The sequence below is a fragment of the Myxine glutinosa genome, chromosome 5, assembly GCF_964187855.1.
Source record: "Myxine glutinosa chromosome 5, kmMyxGlut1.1, whole genome shotgun sequence".
Lineage (NCBI taxonomy): Eukaryota > Metazoa > Chordata > Myxini > Myxiniformes > Myxinidae > Myxine > Myxine glutinosa.
Genome location: NC_136265.1, coordinates 166,244,645 through 166,268,111, shown reverse-complemented (window position 1 = coordinate 166,268,111; position 23,467 = coordinate 166,244,645). Strand labels below are relative to the sequence as shown.

The window sequence follows — 23,467 nt, the reverse complement described above, 5'->3', positions numbered from 1 at the left end:
GACTCTCAGACTGTGGAAACAATATTCTGTGGTCTGATGAAACCAAGATTGAACTGTTTGGCCTCAATTCTAAGCATCATGTCTTGAGGAAACCAGGCACTGCTCATCACCTGCCCAATACCATCCCAAAGGTGAAGCATGGTGGTGGCAGCATCATGCTGTGGGTGTGTTTTTCAGCAGCAGGGACTAGGGGACTGGTCAGAGTTGAGGGAACAATGAACGGAGCAAAGTACAGAGATATCCTTAATGAAAACCTGAAACAGAGCGCTCAGGACCTCAGACTGGGCCGAAGGTTCACCTTCCAACAGGACAATGACCCTAAGCACACAGTCAAGACAACGCAGGAGTGGCTTAGGGACAACTCTGTGAAGGTCCTTGAGTGGCCCAGCCAGAGCCCTGACTTGAACCCAATCGAACATCTCTGCAGAGACCTGAAAATGGCTGTCCACCAACGGTCCCCATCCAACCTGACAGAGCTTGAGAGGATCTGCAGAGAAGAATGGCAGAAAATTCCCAAATCCAGGTGTGCAAAGCTTGTGCGTGTCATACCCAAGAAGACTCGAGGCTGTAATCGCTGCCAAAGGTGCTTCAACTAAGTACTGAGTTAAGGGTCTGGATACTTATGTCAATGTGATATTTCAGGTTTTTCTTTTTAATAAATTTGCAAAACTTTCTAAAATCCTGTTTTCTCTTTGTCATTGTGGGGTAGTGAGTGTAGATTGATGAGGGAAAAAATGAATTTAAACGATTTCAGCATAAGGATGCAACATAACAAAATGTGAAAAAAGTGAAGGGGTCTGAATACTTTCTGAATGCACTGTAACTAATGCAACCTTTCATTAAAAACGCATACAGTAATACGGGACAAGCAATGAGTGACATACCACACGAATCTCATGACCTTTTATGGGAGGATCGGCATCATCACGTCAAAATGCCGCAACCACAAACGAGGTGGAATTGTTTCATGCAGTATGCCTAAACTTGTAGCTTATCCTTGGCTTTCGATAATCTTATTATAAAGAATTGTACTGAATACAATCCTGGATAGATTTAATGCAACTATTAAGGCAGTCCAAGCAGAAGGCATCGAACACTGAATGATGGTTAAATTACAGGAATCTCTAAAGTCATATCTTGAAAACATTCATAATGATTTTGATGATTATGAAGAACGCACTGTCCAATTAGCAGTTGAGAAGACATACTGGAATGCAACATGATGGGAGAGACTATTTACCAGTGCTTCGCATTGTAAACTGTTTGTTACCTCCGCCACCAAAGGTATGTTTTCACCCCTGGCTGTCCGTTTGTTTGTTTGTGAACAAAATATCTCAAAAAGCTGTGGACGGATTCGGACAAAATTTGGCAGAGATGTTGCGCATGTGACGAGGACGAAATGATTAGATTTTGGTGAAGATCCGGATTCGGAGGATCCGAAGTGCCGTTCTAGTTTTACCCTGCACTCACGAAGCGAAAAGCAGGGTTAGACGATCAGTTGCTTATGTATGTACGTGCGTGTCTGCTTTTTAAAAACTCATTTTCTCGGCAAATGTTAGTCGATTGACACGGAATTTTACCATGGGAGCCCCTCCACCTGTATAATTTTAAAATTCATTATTATGACGTCATAGGTCACATGTTACGGACGCCATGTTGGCCGCTCAATGGAAAAAATGAAACGTGGCTCATTGTCACGTACTCCCCATGGGGAATAACATATGTTAATGATGATGTTATCGGTGCCTTTGTTATGACGTCATAATTCGACAAGTACAACGCTTGATCCGATCAGTATGAATTTTTTTTCTCTGCAATCCTTGGTCCAATTTTCACGAAATTTTCACCATAGGGAACGCCTCCGCCTGTATAATTTTCGTGGCAATTATGACATCATAGGTCACGTGGTACGGGTACCATCTTGGAAAACCTTCACACCTCTATATCTCTGAAATTAAAATTAGTATTGGGCATTTATGTTATGGTCGCCGGGTTTTAATGCAGCTAGGTGGCTAACTAAATCAGTATAAGCTATATATACATAGTAATGCAGTTCAGCTCTTTTTTGTTTTTTTATTTATTCCTACTACGTTTTGAGGTTGGTCGGGGGTGGGGGACCGCTACTACTCTAATGTCCTGGGCCCCGTTAAACATAAATCCCGCTCTTGTGATATTATGCAAGTAAGAACCGCATTTTGCCGCATTCTCATACCCTCTCATACCCACATTCTCATACCCTTACCATTGATTGCTACACTGCTCGATTTCCTCGCAACCACTTTTCCCTTTGGTTCTCCATTGCCCACTCCCACACCCTAGCTTTTCTCTTCTTTTTTCCTATTTCATCCCCCCTCAGTCTTTCTCTTTTGTGTATGTACTGTTATGTTGGTGGGGTAGAGATACTTTAGAACAGGTAGGATGTATAAATTAACATGCTCTGGATGTCGGGTAGAATCACCCCATGTAATAAGTATTTGTTTAGCCCGGATGTCGGATGAAGTTTTATATCTGTCCCCGTCACGAGGGGGCGGGGCTATTTAGCATCGGGAATAAGGATAAATTATCCCTGTATGTCTTACCCTATGTGATTTATCCTTTGTCCCTTATGGCACCGCAATAGACACTAGCGCAGGAAGTGGCCATTGGAATTACTCGAAAAAATAACAATAAAAACCACCCGGAAGCCAATTCTGAGCACGGCCATTTGGACGCACCAGCTACATTGTCACGGAAGACAGGCAGGCCAAAGACACGCCCCGAGGAGCCGTGACTGGCCAGGGCTGAGCATGAAGCAACTCACTATTGGGCGGGAGTTGACCAAAAGGAAGGCAGGAGCAAGAAACTACCCGCTGATTGGTGGAGGGAAGGCCGAGGAGGAAGCAGATCGCCGATTGGGAAGGACCACCGATGACATCAGGTGGACTGCGGGCATTGGTGGAGAGGGCCGATGACGTCACGAGACGGCCAATAAAAGAACTCTCTGGCCGGCATTTTGTTCGCTCTTTGGATCCTTTTTGTCTGCCTTCCCCGTCACAGGCAGCTTTACCAGCAAAAGCGGTTGTGTGCCGGCATCGTCGCACCATTCTCCTGTTCGTCTGGCGTCTGGACATTGAGAGCTGCAGTTGACAGGCAGAGATGATGCGTGGACGAGCGCTACAGCGTGATGAGGCCGGGGTGAGCAAGACGCTCGGTGAGGCCTGGCAGCGTGCGAGTGAGCGGACTGCGGCCTTCTTCCCGCCAAGAACACCACCGGGTCCGGACTGCGCACACGGGGCCTTGACGATTCCTAATGAGACCCCACGAGCTGATCAGAGATAAGTGCACTAAATAATCACGCTATTATTTTATCCAGTTTACCTTTCCCTTTGTCTGTGTTTTTAAGTCTGGTGTGGGGGACATCCCGGTTAGGAATTTAGTTTTACTGTCGCGTTTTTCTTGTTACCGGCATTCCATTAAATAAACCTGTTTATTTTTGTACATTTTAAATCCGGTTCGTGCGAGTTATTTTCTTTGCAGGCTTTGGGACTGCCGGCGATCGCGACAGATAAGCTTCAGCTTCCTCTTCTCCTTTCTTCCCCCGCATATATAAAATCCGCATTTGGGCATCGCCTTTGGAGTAAAAGCTTGCGTTTGGCCTTCCGTGACTCTCCCGGTGTTAACTGAGAGCAGTCACACGACAGTACTTTCCTTAAGGTGGTTTTTGAATAGATTTGTCGTGTTCTTTCTTTATGGGGGAAAAAACCCCCGTAATTATCAGAAGCACTTGGTGGCTGACAGAATGGCTTAGAGTTACGCACACTCACCCTCTAAGCTGTCTAGCCTGGGTTTGAATCCCAACCCAGCTCTAAACTGTCATCCTGGTTTTTCACAGGCAGGGTGATTCATCAATGTGCATGTTGTCCTTCCGATGGACGTTAAATGGGTGTTCTGCCGACATTAATTGGTGGATGTTTAAGATCCCACGGTGCCGTTTTACGGGAGGAACGTGTACATCCAGTTTCAATGTCCGATTGAGGCATGGATGAAGGAATCCACAGTGTTCTCTACTCACAGGTGTGGCCAGCCTCCATGGTGTCGTACATACACCAGAGATGGCACGTAGATGGCGGGGGTGGGTCAGCCACACAGATAATTATGGCATTCATGAAGGGTGTGGTTTAATCAGTTATAGAGGTGAGTGCATTGGCCTGAGGGTGAAGGACAGACATGGACGGAGTGGATCTCACGTCAGTTCTCCGACGAATGACATTGGAAAGATGGATTACTCAAATGTCGAATCTGTTGGGTGTGATGATTATCAACCCACTACCAATAGTGGCACTAAGGGGTAATAGCATGAAGAAGAATAGGACAAGATGAAGCAGAGGTCACTGGATAAGTACACGTCGAGGGACAAATGCTTGAGCGGTTTTCAGCAGTGTACTATTGGGTGTTATATGTTGGCTGTGTGTAGGTGTTGCAGCAACTGTCTTTTGGTTAGAGTTAGGTTAGGACTGGATATTTCCATCCAGGAACGCCTCTTCAATTTATAACGTTATGCCAATGGGAAAATCGTTTTATATTTACGTTTTTAAAGTTACTAAGTCGCCAGAGGCATTATGTTTTAGGTTGGTCCGTCCGGCTGTCCATCCGCCGTCCGTGATAGGTTTTCATTGGCGCAATAACTTAAGAACAGCTGAAGAGATACAAGTCAAACTTGATACATGTATGTATAATGATGTACAGATGGTGAAGATTTAAAGAGTATGCCGATAAGATAGAGAGGGTGCAATGGAGAGCGACAAAGTTGTTACCAGAACTCAGTCACCTCACGTATCAGGAAAGGCTCAGACAACTGGGCATTTTCTCCCTTCACTACAGGTGACAACGAGGTGACATGATTGAAGTCTACAAGATCTTCAAAGGCTTAGTAGCCACCGATCCCCAGCACTTTGTTCCAGCGATTATATCGTGCAACTAGAGGCCATGCTCTGAAGTTGTTTAAGGAAAGGGGTCGTGCAGCTCTAAAAATATTGTTGTATCGAGAGTATATTGTATCGTATCGATAAAATATACTCTCGATATAATATAATATTGTATCGAGAGTAAGGAATGACATTAACCGTCCCTTAGTGCGGCGGGGTATCTCAAACACCTGGCAAAGTTACTAACCATGTCCAAAGGCCCGCCACACTAACGGAGGGTTAGAGGGAATTCATGTCGAGGATGTTGTGTGTATTCGGATTGTCAATTGTAAAAATATTAAGATACCTTTCGGATGTATTTATTGGAATTCTGGCAGGAGGGAGGGGTTCGTGAAAATGTTATAAAGCTGTATGGATGGGGTGAGTTTTGATTGTAGAGGATTGAAAATTTGTGAGGGATCGATTGGGTCCAGGAGCAGGGAAAGCGCATAACTGAAGAAGATTACGCACGCTCACCTCTAAGCTGTCTCGCCTGGGTTTGAATCCCAACCCAGCTATAAACTGGGTTGGGACATATAAACATCCTGGTTTTTCACAAGCAGGGTGATTCATCAATGTGCATGTTGTCCTTCCGATGGACGTTAAATGGGTGTTCTGCCGACATTAATTCTTAATTTCTTTTTAAGCCACTTTCTCAAAGTCCACGAGGGGGAGTGCGCTCTTAGATATTTACCTCCGCCATCGAAGTAGGACGGAGGTTATGTTTTCACCCCTGTTTTCCTGTTTATTTGTGAGCAGGATATCTCAAAAAACTATGGACGGATTCGGACGAAACTTGGTGGATGAGTTGGATAGTTGCCAAGAACACGCCGATTAGATTTTGGTTCAGGTCAGGATGCAGATCCGGCCTATCGGTGGGACACAAAACTTAAACTGCTCAGGCTGGTGGAGGTATGCACTCTACTGGGTGCTGTTCTGCCCAAAAATGGAAGAACACAGTATATCCATTTTTGTTGAATTTCAGTTTTTACATGAAATCACATCTACAGTATCTCCTCTATCTCTCCATATAAGTCACAGCTCTCAGAGAAACGTAGTTCCCAAGAGAAGCATCATTCAAAGTGCAGTGGTTGCAAAGCACTGAAACTAAGATTGTCTCAAAATCGTGAAAATGGACAAACTTTGTTCTTACATTTTTGAGCAGCGTTGTCGTTTCCTCGTATGTCTCTACTTTCGTTTTAGAGACATAAGCAAAGAAACGCTTTATGAGATTTTTAATCAATAATTTGTTTTTCCCACAATTGCTGTATTGCTTGTTTTGTATGTTCCACAGTTTCTTGGCTATGGGTTTTTTAAAAATCACTTTTACGTGTAAAGGAGAATATCTGTCAAAATACTTCCAGCAGTCGGCAGTAGTGAGACGTATTTTGGTTTTGCTTGAAAAACAAGCCTGTTGTAATTTTGAAGATCTGTACTCGAATGTTAAAGCAACACCAATTAGTCCAGCTGTCCATGAAGGCAAGGTGAGGTTCCCACATTTCCCCCACCTTACCCACTCCCTTTCCACCCTTCAAGAGTACTTAATGCATTGTGCAAGCACCTTCCTGATGAAGGATGCTCTGTGGTAGAAATATCCCACCTGAGCCTTGCCTAGCTGGGCCGCTGTGCTCGTTTGTTGTCCTTTCAGTTGTGAATATGAATGCAGCACTATTTGAATATTTCTGCTGCAATATAATTAAATAATGATTGTTTCTGCACTTTCCTACCCTGTGACCCCCCCCCCCCCCCCCTTTCTCTCCATCTGCATACATAATCATCGTAGCTGTATGGTGGAAGTATCTCTGTCTCTCTCTCTCTCTCTCTCTCTCTCTGATGTACCATAACTCCTTACAGAGTGACAGTGCTGCTGAAGCAGTTTGTTGACGAGGGTTATGATCGGTGGTTTGCCATTGCCTTCCCAGCGGTAGTTGAGGCAAGAATTTGTAATTTGGCCAGGGTGCCAGAGATAGCTCGCCTCCTCTACGTGGGGTTTTTAACGTCCACCAACGAATGCCAGCAGACGGGACGTCCATTTAACGTCCATCGGAGGGACGACACACATTGATGAATCATCCTGCCTGTGAAACACCGGGATGACAGTTTATTGCTGGTTCGGAATTCAAAAGCAGGCTAGACAGCTTAAAGGCGAGTGTGCGTACCTCTAGACCATCCTGCCAGCCCTGGTGTAAGTTATATAGGTCGAAGCTATTTGTGATCCAACCTTGTAGCGGTGCCTTGATGGATGAACCACCTTTATAGGCCATTTTTCCCCACAGAGCAGGGGTTGGCCTTTTTCGGGCACCGTGGTCCCCTTTTTTGAAGCAATGTTTTATGGCCGGATGCTCTTCCTGCCGCCAACCCTGTTAGTCGACTCTTGCGACATACAGGTACTAAACAGTGAACTGATACTCAATTTGCCGACCTCGGAAGGATGACAGGCTGAGTCAGCCCCCCTGGCGTTAATCCAGCGATCGACCAGGATTCAAACCCAGGATCCCAAGCCGGCACCCGAACCGTTAAGCCAACACCAGGCTATTGAAGCACCTTTAGAGGCCATGCCATGCCTTGATGGGTGATTCTGATGAAATGATTTGAATGGTGCACGTGACTTTTCAGTCTATTGTCCTTTGTCCAAATGGATATTTTTATTCTCTGATGCTAATTTCTGGAGTATTGTGCCTGGAATTATTTCCTGGACGTTGGAAAGAGAATCTCACAATTAGGAAGGGTGGATCTTCATCCATCGTCCATATGTGATCTCGGAGTCGATGGAGCATTTATACAAATGGGAATAATTAACTTTTGTGGAAATGCAATGGTGGTGGTGAGGTGCAAGGGGGGTGTCTCGTCTGCTTTGTGCAGCGCTGCTAACTCCTGCCCGGTGAGCCCCCGCGGTGCTGGTTTGTCGAGCTTTAAGACCCAACGACTCACATTGGCAGATCTGCAGTTGGCTGCGGAGTTTGCACAGCACATTGAAGAAAAGGATGCGGAGCCAGCGGGAGACGACTTCTTGAAGGTATAAGTGGTGGCAAAATCGACCGTTGTTTGGGATAACCAGCGAGTAAAGCATTTCATGTATTTATTGGCTTGATTGGTGTGGCAGAAGGGTAAGTAGAGTATGGATATTTTATTTGAAGGGTAAGTAGTAAGTAGAGTATGGATATTTTATTTGAAGGGTAAGTAGTAAGTAGAGCCATTCAATTATTTTTTTGAGAGCCTCCGATGGGATTTGTTAACCCCAAAAACTGCTTCAATTTATCATTAACTAGGGCATGCCCGTACTATATATAAGCTAGGACGTGCCCGTACGTGGGTGCCCGTTCCTTGCAAAAAAAAAAAAACTGCAAAAAAAAAAAAAACTGCAAAAAAAAAACAATGGTTTGGTCCATTCGCAACGACCACAGAACCCCCCCCCCCCCTCTATTTACATGAATGGTTTGGTCCATTCGCAAAGCCAAAGCGAACGACCACAGAACCCCCCCCCCCCTCTATTTACATGAATGGTTTGGTCCATTCGCAAAGCCAAAGCGAACGACCACAGAACCCCCCCCCCCCTCTATTTACATGAATGGTTTGGTCCATTCGCAACGGCAAAGCGAACGGCGAACGGCTAAATCGCCATAGCTCGGTAAGTACTTGTCCGATTAATTTCAAACCTTGAAAAGGCACATCCTCGGGTCCCCAGCAATATACCTGGCAAGTTTCAAGTATATCGGACCGGTAGTTGTCGAGAAACAGCGGTCACAGACAAACGTACAGACGTACAGACGTACAAACGTACAAACGTACAGAGATTACTGGAATTATAGATAGATTAGAAATGCCCTATGGGAGTGGCAAGGTGGCGGTGAGGGGCAACTTGAAGTTGGAGGTGGCATCCCAACATGGTAGAACGTTCCCACCACGGTGTTGGATGAACAATTTTGCTTTGCTAGGATTCAACTCGTGCATGGTTCAAGCGAGTTGTGATGCTGCAAATCTAATTCTGAACTCATGGAGGGAATCGAGGCCCGAGCGTGCACATTCTGTGCACATCGCTAATTGCCTGCCAATGAGTCCTGCACTGCCCATACGGCTGAAGCAATCAATCCCGTATAATTGAGGGTTTCCGAGTTGGCTCGGATGAAGGACGACTGCTAATGTATTTAGTAACTATTCCTATAATTTGTCTGCACACCACCGTTGATTTGGGATGTCTCGTCTGTACGTTGTGGATACTATCTCTTGAAAAGACCAGGCCTTTGTGTGCCTTCACCTTAGCCAAATTCCCTGTGCCTGGAGTTTGAATGGGATTACGCAAGTTATTTTTCCATGGATGTAGTTGGCAGTGTAAAGAATGTAAGCAAATTGCTCGATTGCCATACGGATGTGGGGCAGGTATGATTCACCTGCTCGGTTTTGCATCCAGTCACAATGATGGCGTTTTATTATGCATTTGTGAAGATTTAAAATCTTTCTAAGAACTGTATTTGTAAATGTGAGAGAATTAAGGTGATTCGGTACATTTGTGTTGGGGCAAAGGTATGTTGTGTATTTCATATTTGGTGGTAATACCATGGGTGCCATTGATGTCGTTGTTCCATTTTGTTCACAAACTCTTGTTTCGTGACTCACATCCTTGTTTTTTTTGTTGATTTTTTTTTTCTTCCTCTCTCGCCAATGCAGGGTGATGCAAAGCCTCCATTCTCTTACGCTCAGCTAATTGTGCAAGCCATAACTTCAGCTCCCAGCAAGCAACTTACTCTCAGTGGAATCTACAACTACATAAGCAAGCATTATCCGTACTACAGGGCCTCTGATAAGGGCTGGCAGGTGTGTGCATTTGGTGTTTGTGTTATGGATTTAATCTTTTCACTGCCAGTGCTCTTGTGCAGACCGCACTCATCTCTGACAGTGGGAATTCAGTGACAGCCGATTTGATCTTAATTACATTGTAAAGTTCCAAATATACTCGTGTAATACCATCTGCAGTGGGGTTAATGATAAAGGTTGAGGCTCATTGAAGAGAAAAATAGAGGGTGGGAGATCGACTATGGTTTGTCAAAGAGACAGACAATATCTACAGACGAGAGAAAAGGCTAAAGGAGTGATGGTGGGTATGGACCTGATACCTGGTTGGCATGACAACGAATTGCTGACTGACTTGGAGGGACTTTTGCATTAAGGGCGGGAGGACGCGAGCTCCGTAGAAGGGTGATGGAGGACAATCAGGCCACCAGTCTCACTGCAGTACGAGATAGAAGTCCCTGCCCACAGTACAAATTGATCTGATTGGAGGTAAATGGTTACCTGTATTTGTGTTGCCATATCTATACTACAAGATAGCTGTTTGTTTGTCTGTCTGTCTGCGTGTCGCCATGTTTCTCAGAGATGGCTGAATGGATCTTGGTCAAATTTTCAGGGGTTTGTCAGTGCCACGGAGGGTTTTACACAAAAACAATTTTATTTTATTTTATTTTTTTCGGAATATTTGGAAAAAAAAGTGTTTGGGGGATTTTAAAAATCCCTCTATAGTGCCTGAACTTTTTTGATTAATGACAGTTATATACAAGTACACATACACATAAATAAATACAAAACAATTACCAGACATTTGAACACAAATAAATCAAGCAATTCAGATTCTTTTTTATTTTTATAATTTTTTATTTGATTTTAATTTTTGTATTCAAGATCGAGGCTCGTGTAAAAGAGCTAAAATCAAACAATTCAATTTGATTTTGGTTGAATCAAACGGTTCCGGAAGCGGTCGAAATTGGTGATAAATCTTCCTCTTCTTCCTGAACATCATCAAATATGTTGTTTCTTTTTCACCTGAGCAACGCCGGGTATTCCAGCTATAAACGCTTATATACTTTACTCGGGGTACAAATACAAATACAACCTTGTGTGGGGTAACATAGGCTATGTGGCTGCGGCCTCATGCGAGGGTGTGGGGGACCGAGAGCAAAAAAAAAAAAAACACCTTTTGAGGCCATTTTCCCCCGCAAAGCGGGGGTTGGCCTTTTTCGGGCACCGTGGTTGTTGTTGTTTTTGTTGGTCCCCTTTTTGAAGCAATGTTTTACGGCCGGACGGATGCCCTTCCTGCCGCCAACCCTTTTTGTCGCCTTTTTCGACAAACAGGGAATTACCAGTGAACTGGTACTCAATTAGCCAACCTCGGAAAGATGACAGGCTGAGTCGACCCCCCTGGCGTTAATTCAGCGATCGACCGGGATTCGAACCCAGGATCCTAGGATCCTAAGCTGGCACCCTAGCCGCTAGCCCAACACCAGGCTTGGTGTGGGGGACCGAGAGAGGGACGTAAATTCTCTATGTAAATGTGTACCGTGTAGCGCCACCTGGTGTTGGTGGCAGAGGGTATTACAATTTCCTTTTTTACCTGGGCAACACTGAGGTTAAAGCACTCTTTGCACGGGTAATTTTTTTGCCCTTCTTATCTCCCCTACCCCAAAACGGAGTGGCCTGTCAAAGCCACCCCCTCCCCTCTCCACCCCCCCCCCCCCCCCAAAGATGTATATGTCATATATCTTTCCCCTTCCTCTCCCCTCAACTCCCCTTCCTGCCTCCCCCCCTCTCCCTCCAGCAATGCCCGGTACTTCAGCGAGTAATTTATAAAGAAAATGGTAGTTACCAATATACTTCATTCATCCCCTTCTCTCATTTACTTTACCTTTTGATCTCCAGACCCCAGCCTGCTTCTATTGCAATTTTCATTACACTGCTTACCAACTGTGGTTTGCACCACTCAGAATCCCCAATGTTGCGTTCCCACCATGTCTTTTCTTGCAGAATTCAATCCGGCACAACTTGTCTCTTAACCGCTACTTTGTGAAGGTTCCAAGAGCACAGGAAGATCCTGGAAAGGGGTCCTTTTGGCGCATTGACCCTGATTCGGAGTGCAAGCTGACAGAGCAGGCGTACCGCAAGCGCCGCGCGCGAGGTGTGCCGTGCTTCCGCCCTCCCTTTGGACCTCTCTCATCAAGGTGGGTACTGCCTCACTTTCTTTTGTGCCGAGGAGCTCTGAAGGAACTATTAAAGTCAGATTTTCTGCTGTGAGTGAATAAATCAGTTGGTCTTCCTCTCAACAATTGCATTTAGCCACGTGGAATCTCCACAATCATTATGGATCTTTGACTTGATTGGAGCTGACAGATTGAATGAATACTATTAAATACAGCATTAGGTATGTCCTCGCTTTTTTATGAGCAGTTGGGCACATTTATATTAGCTTTTACCAAGTGGAGTGGTGACCCATCTTGCAGGAGTGCCCCACCTTCTCCCAGTCACCATCCGTCACTGGTGAGTGGTGCCGAAACTCCCGACTGCCTCTCCCGTGAGGGTTCGCCCACACCTCATGATCACGAGCCTCTGGGAAGCCTTGCTCTTGGTGGAGCCACTCACGTTGTCCTCGATGCCACACGCTACAGCCAGAGTGCACCGGGTGGGTGTGGCTGGCGTCTATTTTTATTAATTAATTCCTTTTGCTTACATGGGTATGTGTACGGGAATCCATATTTTTGTAAGATCCATATGGAGGTTTCCGTATTTTCATCGCCAGAAAAACATGCCGTGATTATAGAGAATTGGGGTGCTATTTCGATATGCTGATTTGTTTCTTAATCCATTTTATCCGGATGAGGTGCAATGCTAACGCACCACGACCACAATTATGTGATTATGTGACCACTTCGATACGAGACCAATAAATCTTAATAAGGATCTTTGAGGCAGGAGGATGCTTTGAGGCTGCACCACCACCACATTAAATAAATCTTTTAGACTCTCAACTCTGTTTCACTGGGGTGAGGAGTGGGGATGAGAAAAGTGTGGCAGGCACAAGGACGAGAGCATTATAAATGCAAATAAATTAAATATTTTAAACCTCATTTGTTGATTAAGACTTGCATCTTTCCCTTGTATACCCAGCATAGTGTGTGTTTACTGACCCCTGCTGGAGCAGGTGGTTAGGATTGTTAATTCCGTTCTCTTTTTAGAGAACATTACCAATTTTAACGTCCCCCAGTGATTTGCCACGGTTTCTCACGTGCTAAATCTGCAGTGGTCGGTCACCACACCAAACGTGTTCTTTCAGAATAACAGTTTATTATAAGAAGGCACCTGATGAAACCGGACAAATCCGGGACAAAAGACAGATGCACATGAAAACGTGCAGGGGAATAAATAAATGAAGTACACTCTCGATCCGATATAACAAAAACCAAATTGATACAAGAAATCTAAACTGGGGGGTGGGGGAGAAGGGGTGCCATGTGAGGTTGTTTGGGCAGATATTATAGCATCGGACCAATTTCTCCTTATAAGATAACGAAGCTGCCACCAAGTTTTGTCTGGATCTCTCCACAACTTTGTGGGATATTCTATATGTCGATTTTTGCCCAATCTCTGAATGGTGAAGAATCTGTTGAACAATTCTCAGATCCACATCCGGATCTTCACCAAAATCTAATAATTTCATCCTTGTCATTTACCCAACCTGTTCACCAAATTTCATCGAAATCCATCCACAAGTTTTGAGATATCCTGTTCACAAACATACAGACAGGGGTGAAAACATAACCTCTATCCACCTTTGGTGGCGGAGGTAATAAGAAAGATACTGAATAGCCATTGTTACGTGTGTTCGTACTCTTTATTTCGTAATTCTGTTGCAATTTGTTTAAAATCAAACCTCATTTTACCTGAAGCGAATTGCTTGCTCCGTTTGCCGAGCGACTAGAAGAGCAGTTTGCAAAGCGGTTGATACGGAACGCCTGGCTTGGCAAGCGATAGAAAGCCGCTTGATAATGAAACTCACCGAGCCTGCGACTTGCTAATTAGGACATTTGTGAAGAAAGTGATCTATGACTCTCTTCAAACATTTAAAACAACGCCTTTGATCTGGAACTTCGCAAATAATAAATGCCAAGCAATCCCATGTTGTGACAAAAATGGGAAAAACAAATAAATAAACTAGAATGGCACTCGGTGGGGCACGCATGCCCCTGCCAGGCTGAACAGTTTACATTTTGTATCTCATTGTCCACTGCTAGGCCATTCCTCATCTGGATCTAGACCAGTTATCCTGTTCACAAAACAGTGTTCTTGCATCTTTCCCAGTGTTCTTGCATCTTTTTCAAAACAAAACAGTGTTCTTGCATCTTTCCCAGTGTTCTTGCATCTTTTTCAAAACAAAACAGTGTTCGTGCATCTTTCTTGCTTACAGAACAAAACAGTGTTCGTGCATCTTTCTTGCTTACAGAACAAAACAGTGTTCTTGCATCTTTTTCCGAGAAGTTATCACCAAAATCGAATCGCCTTGTGCTTTGCACATACCGAACTCATTCACTTAGTTTTGTCATAACTCGTCCACATTGTTTTGAAATATCGTTTTTGTCCCCATCACTCAATGGTGAAGAATAACTTTGTAAACTAAAACTCTCATCCGGATCCGGATTTGGATCTTCACCAAAATCAAATCAATTCGCCTTTGTCACACAACCAACATGTCCACCAACTTTCGTCCGAATCCATCCGGAGCTTTTTGAGATATCCTGCACACAGACAGGGTGAAAACATAACCTCCGCCACCTTAATGCCGTCTTTTCCGCCCGTTTGATCCCACGAGGAAGGTGAGAGGAAAGGACGAGATGACTTGCATGTCCTTGTCCTCGGTGCCAAATCTTCGCACACCAAAGACACTCACCTTCTCAATCTTTGACATGATGTTACATTGAGTGCTCAACTTCGCGCACAGACAAAGCTCAGTCAAACGGATCGCCGATTTCGACACAGGAAGCACTTTTTGCACCTTGATTGGTCATTGTTTGTTTTGATGTTTGTTGCTTAATGATATACCATTTAAATTACATCTTGGAGAATATGCATTACATATTATATCACCTGATTTATTTTATAGCGCTGCACTTAAATGGGTATATCTTTTAAGAGAAACTAAACATACTAACCGCTAAACGCAGCCAATACACCGCCAACGTCCGGGTTCAATGTATGACTTACCTCCTGCGCATGCGCAGCAGTTATCGCGATAATTAATTGCCATCATCGTCATCGTGATAGCAAATCTAAAGCATGATTATCGTTATAACCGTAGCAGCACATACGCTTTAGACGTGGCCAGAAACGACGTGTATGAGCAAAAATCCGTGGCCTACAGTGAAAGGCGCTCGTCACTTTATTTATTGCGTATCAGCAACAATGTGTTAACCGGGAGTGTTTCGCGAGGAGGGCCTTATGTATTTGGATCAAGTTAATAGTATGATTTGAAACTTTGGTGGACCACCACAGTTCATATTTGCTTACTCTTCATGTGTTGTGTGGGAAAAACAACACGAAAAACTGGTAAGTATTTTCAGCAACAACGGTGCAGGCGCTACAATACAGAAAGTGCCTAGTTGGGTCAAATTACAAAATTGTGATATTCCTTTTTTTTGTGCTGTTTTACTCACTGCAGTTTGTGATGGTAATTTAATCATTATCCATTAAATCGTTGATCTGCCATACTTGATGTGACTGCACTGTTACTTTTGAGGGAAATGCAAGATAAAACCTAATTTTTGGCCATCCAAGCTCCAATTTAGAATTCCGCCACAGTGCTGGCCCATAATTGGTTACTCTTTTGGAGAGGTATTGTTTAATCTTCAAAGTCCACACGCTATTGACAGCCGACTTTAACGTCCTTACCGAAGGACTGCACACCCATTGATTAATCGCTCTTCTGCGCAACACCGAAATTGCAGTCCTCGAGTCGGGTCGGAATCGGACCCGCACTTCACAGCTCATCAGACCTTCCCGATTTCAAAATCACATGATTATGAACATTGAATACTTTACTTTTCTTGCTTTAAATTATTCCGCTTTTTTCCTTGCTGAAAAAGGCCAACCCCCGCTTGCGGGGAAAAATGGCCTCTAAAGGTGGTTTTTTTCCTTGCTGACTGACGCAACACAAGGAGAGCAACTTGATGTAGTGTTTGTTGAAATGATTAATGATAAAACATTTATTTGTGTCTTAATGAATAAATTTCATCCAAGGTTTCAACCTGGCAGTGCGCCGCCATCTGTCGTTCCCCGTCCTGACCCATAATGTTTATTACCCCCCGTTAATCCATCCTCACCCAATCATCTTACTTGCAAATTTTCCTACCTTCCCCTCTCTCTCTCCTTCCTGTTCGTTCATCCACATACTCATTTGCCAGTTCACATTACCAGTTCCTATTTTGCTGTTCCATGAGTCTTGATTTTGTAAAGAAAGTTTACGTGTTCATGTGCTGAGTGTTGGTAAAACTTGGGTTCCAATTTTTTGGGGGGGGGGGGGTTTTCGAGGCGTAATGAACTGTTTTCATTCAGAGGTTGGTAGACGTATATGTTAACTTTTAGTAATGTATGATTTGGCTTTACCAATGTCTCATTCTTGATTTGCTTAGTCTTGTTATATATCTGGCAGGTTCTCCAGTGAGTGCTCAGCCCATCTTGCTAAGTCTGCAACATCAACTTCCTGCTCTCATTTCGAGCAAACCTGGCACTTTTGCCCTTTCACCAGCAACCTACACCCTAACACCTGTCTCCGGCTCTGTGGTTAGCCAGCCTTCAACTGTCTCGATCGTGCCCGCTCCAGGCATCGCGCAAGGCTCTACCGTGGCGCTTTCTGTCCCCATCTCCTCGGCCACTCCACCAAGCACCATTGCCCTACCCACGGCCTCCACCCACCAATCGCTTCATCCGCCGTCTGTCTCTCTACCAGCCGTCACACCACAGGGTTCAATCACGGTTCCCGCTCCACCTGGCGCCATAATCTTTGCGACGCCTGGCGGAGGGGCAGCGCAGGTCACAGGAATTCCGACTGCGGGAAATGTGGGGAAGTCCATTGGTGGGCCAGCACAGGGTGCCGTCGTTTTTTCGGCATCCGCACCCCCTTCGTCGTCGCATGGTGGTGCCGTGGTCATCTCTGGTACTGGGCCCACGGCCACAGCTCCTGGTGTGGTTGTGCAAACGGTTCACCTTATGCGCTCAATAACGGAGGGCCGCCCATCAACACCAGCATCATCAGCAGCTCCAACCCTGGGTGAGTGGCCTTTGTTTAGCACATGGTTGATGACCAATTTGAGATATTTGAATTTAAAGTTGCTTTATTGTGAAGTGTGGGACCATGCACATGAATAAGGGCCTCTGTCTTGTTACCTCCACCACCAAAGTTGGATGGAGGTTATGTTTTCACCCCTGTCTGTCTGTTTGTGAACAAAATATCTCAAAAAGTTGTCGACGATTCAGACGAAATTTGGCAGAGATGTAGCGTATGTCACAAGGATGAAATGATTAGATTTTGGTGAAAATCTGGATTCGGATCCGGCTAGTAGAGGTTTTTAAGTGATTCTTCACCATTGGGAGATGGGGCCAAAAACGATACATAGCAGGATATCTCAAAAAGTTGTGGACGGATTTGGATGAAACTTGGTGGACAGGTTGTGTGTGTGACAAGGAAGAATCGATTCAATTTTGTTGAAGAACCAGAGCCAGATCCGGCTAGTAGAATTGTAAAAGTGATTCTTCACCATTGAGTGATATGGCCAACCAGGTGGAGGTATACTCTCTACTGAGTGCCGTTCTGGTTGTATCAGGTCTTCTGTTTGAGAAATAATTGTTGCCATCACCCTTGTTGGATTGACCTTGCACATGTTATATGTAAATGTACCATCAAAATATATGGTTTCTTTGGAGCTTTGTTTACATTTCCATGCTATTAGCATAGAAAATCTTGGCCAAAATATTTCCTTTTAATAATCCCTACAGTGGAAGACTTGTGGTTTATTCGCTTAAAGTTTACAAACGGATTTTTTGCTGTAGATGGTCGTAATTTTTTCTATTGATTCTCCCAAGGTTCGGATTCATAAAATTATGTGAAGTCCTATTGACATTGCATCCAAATGAATGATGATTTATTTTGTCTACCCACCCCTCCCTCCCCCACTCCTACCTCGTTTTTTTTATTCTCAAAACTTTTCCCACCTTTCCAGCAACGAACCCACTGCAGCTGCTGGCCGCTCATGCGCTAAGTTCTAAGCGTCCCATGAGCGAAGGGTCTGCGGGGAAGTGGAGTGATCCATGCCAAGGGGAGCCACCCTTCAAACGCACACGCATGGTCGACAGCACGAGGAGTGACAGTAGCACGGCCGCCCCGACGTTGCGGCAGGGCGTCAGTCATGCCGAGAGGCACAATGGCACCGAATAGACTGGTTTGATACCAGTTGCCAACACCGATCGTCCGTTAGTTAAGCGGCAGAGGATGTTTAAGGCTCGAGGTTTTTCCGTATTATTAAACCCGTGTTTTCCATGTACAAGGGTAAGTGAGCCCCTTCCATTTCGTGCTTCTGATGTTTTACTTTTGCTTTGAAAGCTGCCTCTACATCCAAGTCTTTCTCGATCTGTGGGAGTTGATCCTTCACTGTTGATGTCAAGAAAAGCTGCATCGTAACAATAACTGGAAATGATAACAGTTGAATGCCGAAGCAACACCCCCTACCATGTCACTGAGACGCAGTTTTAGAAGTCATAAGCATACACCAGCACCATTGATGGCTGAGTCGTCCTGTTGCCGAATCCTTCAAAATATTTCCATGGCATCCGTAGATACCACTTTTCCTTTCGATTTGAGTTTACCGTTTATCTTCATGACCAAACCATTTGCATTTATTCGTTTTTGTTTGTACGACCTTATTTATCCCTAAAGAACCCTTTCTTTTGGAACGTTCATAATGCATCGAGGGACTTTTAAACTTCCTTTGCACATCATCCCCGATTTGTCCTTTTGTCTCTCCCTCTCTGACATCTCCATGGAGCAGACTAAGAAAATTCCGTTTTCTGGTATCGTTTACCATTTTTTTTGTTTGTTTTTTTATAACTGTTTAGCATTTGAAGATGAGAATAATCACAAGTCTTTTGCACTCAATTACAACCTCACCACCCCTCATACCTAACCTCGAGTTGTTCCTTCAAATTATTTGTGATGTTAGGTTATTTCCGGTGACTGACTTTGTGGTGGCATCGCATTTGATATGAATGATCACGGTGTGTACCCCGATTTAGAATAGGTACACCGTATCCCTGCGTATCGTAAGAGGCGACCAAGGGTTGGCGTCAGGAAGGGCATCCGGCCATAAAAACATTGCCTCAAACAGGGAACCATGATTGTCATGGGGCCCGCAAGGCTAACCCCCGCTCTAGCGGGGAAAATGGCCTTAAAACGATCATTCATATTCATTTGTTAGGTTATTTCCGGGATGCTTTTGATCTCTGAAATTTTCTAAACACCGTTCATTCATCGTAAGTTGACGTAATCGGTACACGTTGGAGCAAATTTAGCAAATGGTTAATACGTTTGTACATTCGTTGTTCATTGAACTTGACAAGTTTGAAGTAAATGTATTCAAATCTTTCTCGGCCCTTGCGTCTCACAGAATAACTTATCGATTGGGGTATACGGAGGCCATTTCTCAACTCGGGCCTTTGAGCCTTGCCGTAGTCAGGGAACCAGCAGTCCAGTTATTCCGGGTTGTCCAAATAAAAGTAGGCGTGGGTTTACTTTTATTTTATTTCATTTTTTTTCATAATGTCGAAACAAATCGTATGAATATTTTCTTAACGTTTAACGGTAATGTTGACGTGGGGATGCACATGCTGGCCACAAGCATGATCAGCTACCTCGTTTTTATTTTTCCATCGGTTCATTTTAAACTTTATTTTTGTTCTTCTGCCTTCTTTCCGCTGAGCCTAGCACACATTTGAAACCATGTTTTAATATTATTGGGCATCGCCGTGTGTGGTTTATTACCTAGCCATCGCTCAAGCATATGCTTGCCTTGTGTTCAGGCCTATAATCGCAGTCGTTGAACTGGTAGTTTTTGTTTTGTATCCGCACTGCAGAGACTTGCAGATTTCTTTCCGTGATGCTGTGCAGGTATTTCTGAAGGGGTGTCCACACTCGTTTTGTCTAGCAGCGGTTTGCGCCGTCGGCACTTGTTTACAAATTCTCAGTTTTCCGGACAACATTGTTTCCGGCAGACCGGATGGACGATGGGAGACATTTTTCTTTTTTTCTTTTTTGGTTGTTGCTTGTGACATGATTGTTACAATCCAATCAGCAGGGTTAACAAAGGGTGTGAAGTATCTGCTGAAGTATACGTTTGGGAGAGGCTCCAGGGTATTCCAAGATGTCGTATTCACAGTTTCTCAGTTCACAAAGCGCTGAATTTTTGACAAGCAGTCCTTGCATTTTGAGTAAATGGCATGTATGAGATGTATCCGTACCGTCTACATCCACTTTTAAACCTAACACGTTTGACACATTGTTGAATTTGAATTTTCGTTGCAGAAAATGCTCAGTATCCGAAACTTCGATGCAGCCGTTTTGCCGCATTTCTTCGGTTAAAACGCATGATGGGACACGAAGCAAATTTTCTTTCTGCCAATGTGTTGCAAGCTTTGGTAAAAGGACATTAGGATCTTTGCAAAACATGCACGTCCAACATTCCACGCTTCATGGAACACTCACCTTGCCCTGGATTAAGTGTTAATATAGTCAGTCACGTGAATAGATTATATGAGGTAGACTTTAGATGTTTTAAGGAATGTATCTATATATGCATACTGAGGACTTATTAGTGTAATGTGAATTTAAAAGCAATGGGTTGGGATTTCTTAGACACTTCTGTGGAGTCCTGTGCAGGGCACAAAGGTGCCGGTGATGCATCAAAGCGGTTTGACTTCTTTCTTCCCTCCTTTTGAGAGATGTTTTTCACGATGATGCATCTATCCGGTCGACAATGGCAAGGCAGTTTCAAAACGATAAGCAAAGGCGATTCTGCTCATGCGTGCGTGTCTTATCGGCAGACGATTATTGCGCCGCCCCTCATTGAACCCACAGAAAGACCTGCACGCTGTCATCCATCTTGCAATTGGACCGGCACAGGACTTGGAAGCTCTCATCGGACCGCTGACAAAATCTCTCGAGAGTTCACTCTAGCAAAGAAGTGCGTACGAGGCTGTGTGACGGCCGACGAAGCTTGTCATGGAGCAGTTTCATTTCCAATGTTGCTGCTTCGTATGCAGCCTGTGGCTGCTGGTTGCATCATTTCCTGGAAGCGTGGCTGTGCCACTGATGCAGGGACCATTTCCAGTAAGCTGATGTTAATTTTGCCGACCTCGGAAGGATAACAGGCTCACTCAACCTACCTGGAGTTATTTCAACGGCTCGACAGGGGCTCAAACTCAACCCTAAGATCTTAGGCCGGCAACCTTAACTGTTAAGCCAACACCAGGCTTTTCATTTCCAATGAAGGTTGATTGCGTTCAGAAGTGACAGGCACGTGAGGCATGATGGTCCACTTGCCTCAGTACAATTGACATGGCTGATTTATCTTTGTACGTATCTAGCTTTTTCCTTTGTTCCATCATCCATTTTGTTAGACGACAGTGCTGTTTTTATTCCCATCAAATGCAGTAGCTCGATGTATACAAGTGCTTGGGAACATTAACCACCACTTTATTTACCAGTTTGTATCTCCTCTGCTTCGGCCATGAAATGGTCAAATATGGTTTTACAAAAAAAAAACAGCAGGGAGGATTTTAAGGGATGACATGTTGTTTTTCTTTTGTAAACTTTTATCTGTTGATGCTGTGCTGCAGTGTCGGGTCTTTTTAGCATGTACGGCGATTAATTACAACGGAACGTAATATGAAAATTGAACTGCTGAATGGAATGCTGAACAGTTGTACAACACAACTCAAAAAGCCATACTCTTGAGTCTGACAGATTCTGGAACAGACAAACTTCTTTGTTTCTTCAGCATACCTTTGTGCTCGTGGTTAATGTGTGCAGGCTCAGGGCTTGTGCACGGGGGTTGAGGCCAGCATTCTTCTTCTTCCGTATGCAGCACATGGCTGTGGGTTTGCATCGTTTGCTGGGGAATGTGGCTGTGCCACTTGTGCAGTGCCCCCTGTAGGTTAGAGCAGGAATTTGGTCATTGTGTCGGCGACAACTCGCCTACTCTTCACGTAGGATGCCGTGGGATCTTTAACATCCACTAACTAATGCTGGCAGATGGGACACCCAGCTTAACATCCATCCAAGGGATGGCACACACATCTATGCCTCACCCTGTGTGCGAAACACCAGGATGACAGTTTATAGCTGGGTCGGGATTCAAACCAGGCTAAACACCTCAGAGTGTGCATACCTCTAAGCTATGGGTGGTGTTCGAAGAAAGCTGACTTTTAAGAACTCAGTGCACCTTCTTCTGGGAGACTATCTCAAAACATGCGCTGTTATTTACGTACCAATCCATGGGTATTCATTTAACTGAAAAGATGCATTTTGGAGCCCTTTTTGGTGCATATAAACATGAAATGATCTTTTTGAACTTTGATATTTTATTTTGTATGTTTCTACATTTCATAAACTTGTCTGTTAAAATGAAGCAATATCGAAACAAAACTGACTTGTTACTTTAACAGCCCTGTATCTGAAAATAAACCATTTCATTTCAGTGACATAACCCTCATAGCAAAGGGTATATATTGCACATACCTACATACAGCGCCTTCAGTTTGCATACAGTGCCTTCAGAAAGTATTCAAACCCCTTGACTTTTTTCACATTTTGTTGTTGGAGCCTAAATTTAAAATTGATTCAATTGTGATTATTTTTTTTTTGTCACTGATCTACACATAATACCCCATAATACTAAAATGGATTGTTTTCTTCGAAATTTGTACAAACTAATAAAAATGATATAAACAAATATGTAATTTACATAAGTATTCAGCCCCCTGAATCAATACTTCATAGAAGGGCCGATGGCAGCGATTACAGCTCCGAGTCTTCTTGGGTATGCCTGCATCAGCTTTGCACAACTGGATGTGGGGAATTTCTTCCATGCAAATTTGCTCAAGCTCTGTCAATTGGATGAGGAGCGTTGGTCAACATTTTCAGGTCTTTCCACAGATTCTCAATGGGATTCAAGTCTGGGCTTTGGCTGGGCCACTCAAGGATTTTCACATTCTTGTTCTGAAGCCATTCCAGTGTTGCTTTGGCTGTATGATTGGGGTCCATAGGGATGGTGTTAGATGGGTGACGAGCTGTGCTTTGTTTCCGTCAGACATAACGCTTTGCATTCAGGCCAAAGAGTTCAATTTTCATCTCATCAGACCACAGAATATTTTGCCTCATGCTCTCAGAGTCTTTCACGTGCCTTTTTTCAAACTCCAGGCATGCTGTCTTGTACCTTTTTCTCAGGTGTGGCTTCCTTCTGGCCATTCTTCCATAAAGCTTAGATTTATGAAGAGCTGCAGAGACTGTTGTCCTTCCAGCACGTTTTCCCATCTTAGCCGAGGAAATCTGTAGTTCTGTCAGAGTGGTCATTGGGTTCATGGTCACCTCCCTTTCCAAGGTTCTTTTTGCCCGTTTGCTCAGTTTGGTCGGACGGCCAGCTCTCGGAAGAGTCTGGGTAGTT

At 44.2% G+C, this 23,467-nt stretch overlaps 1 protein-coding gene across 1 annotated transcript in view; it reads left to right on the top strand.

The window, feature by feature from the left end:
- The window catches only part of LOC137426775 (forkhead box protein K2), a 61,039-nt gene extending 38,529 nt beyond the window's left edge, over positions 1-22,510 (top strand). Inside the window, exons 3-8 of the mRNA XM_068115646.2 lie at positions 7,806-7,959; positions 9,609-9,755; positions 11,736-11,929; positions 12,209-12,387; positions 16,408-17,025; positions 17,975-22,510. Coding sequence (XP_067971747.1) covers positions 7,806-7,959; positions 9,609-9,755; positions 11,736-11,929; positions 12,209-12,387; positions 16,408-17,025; positions 17,975-18,189 — 1,507 coding nt within the window. The 3' untranslated portion in view covers positions 18,190-22,510. The remainder of the gene's footprint in view (positions 1-7,805; positions 7,960-9,608; positions 9,756-11,735; positions 11,930-12,208; positions 12,388-16,407; positions 17,026-17,974) is intronic.
- The last annotated feature ends 957 nt before the right edge of the window (positions 22,511-23,467 follow it).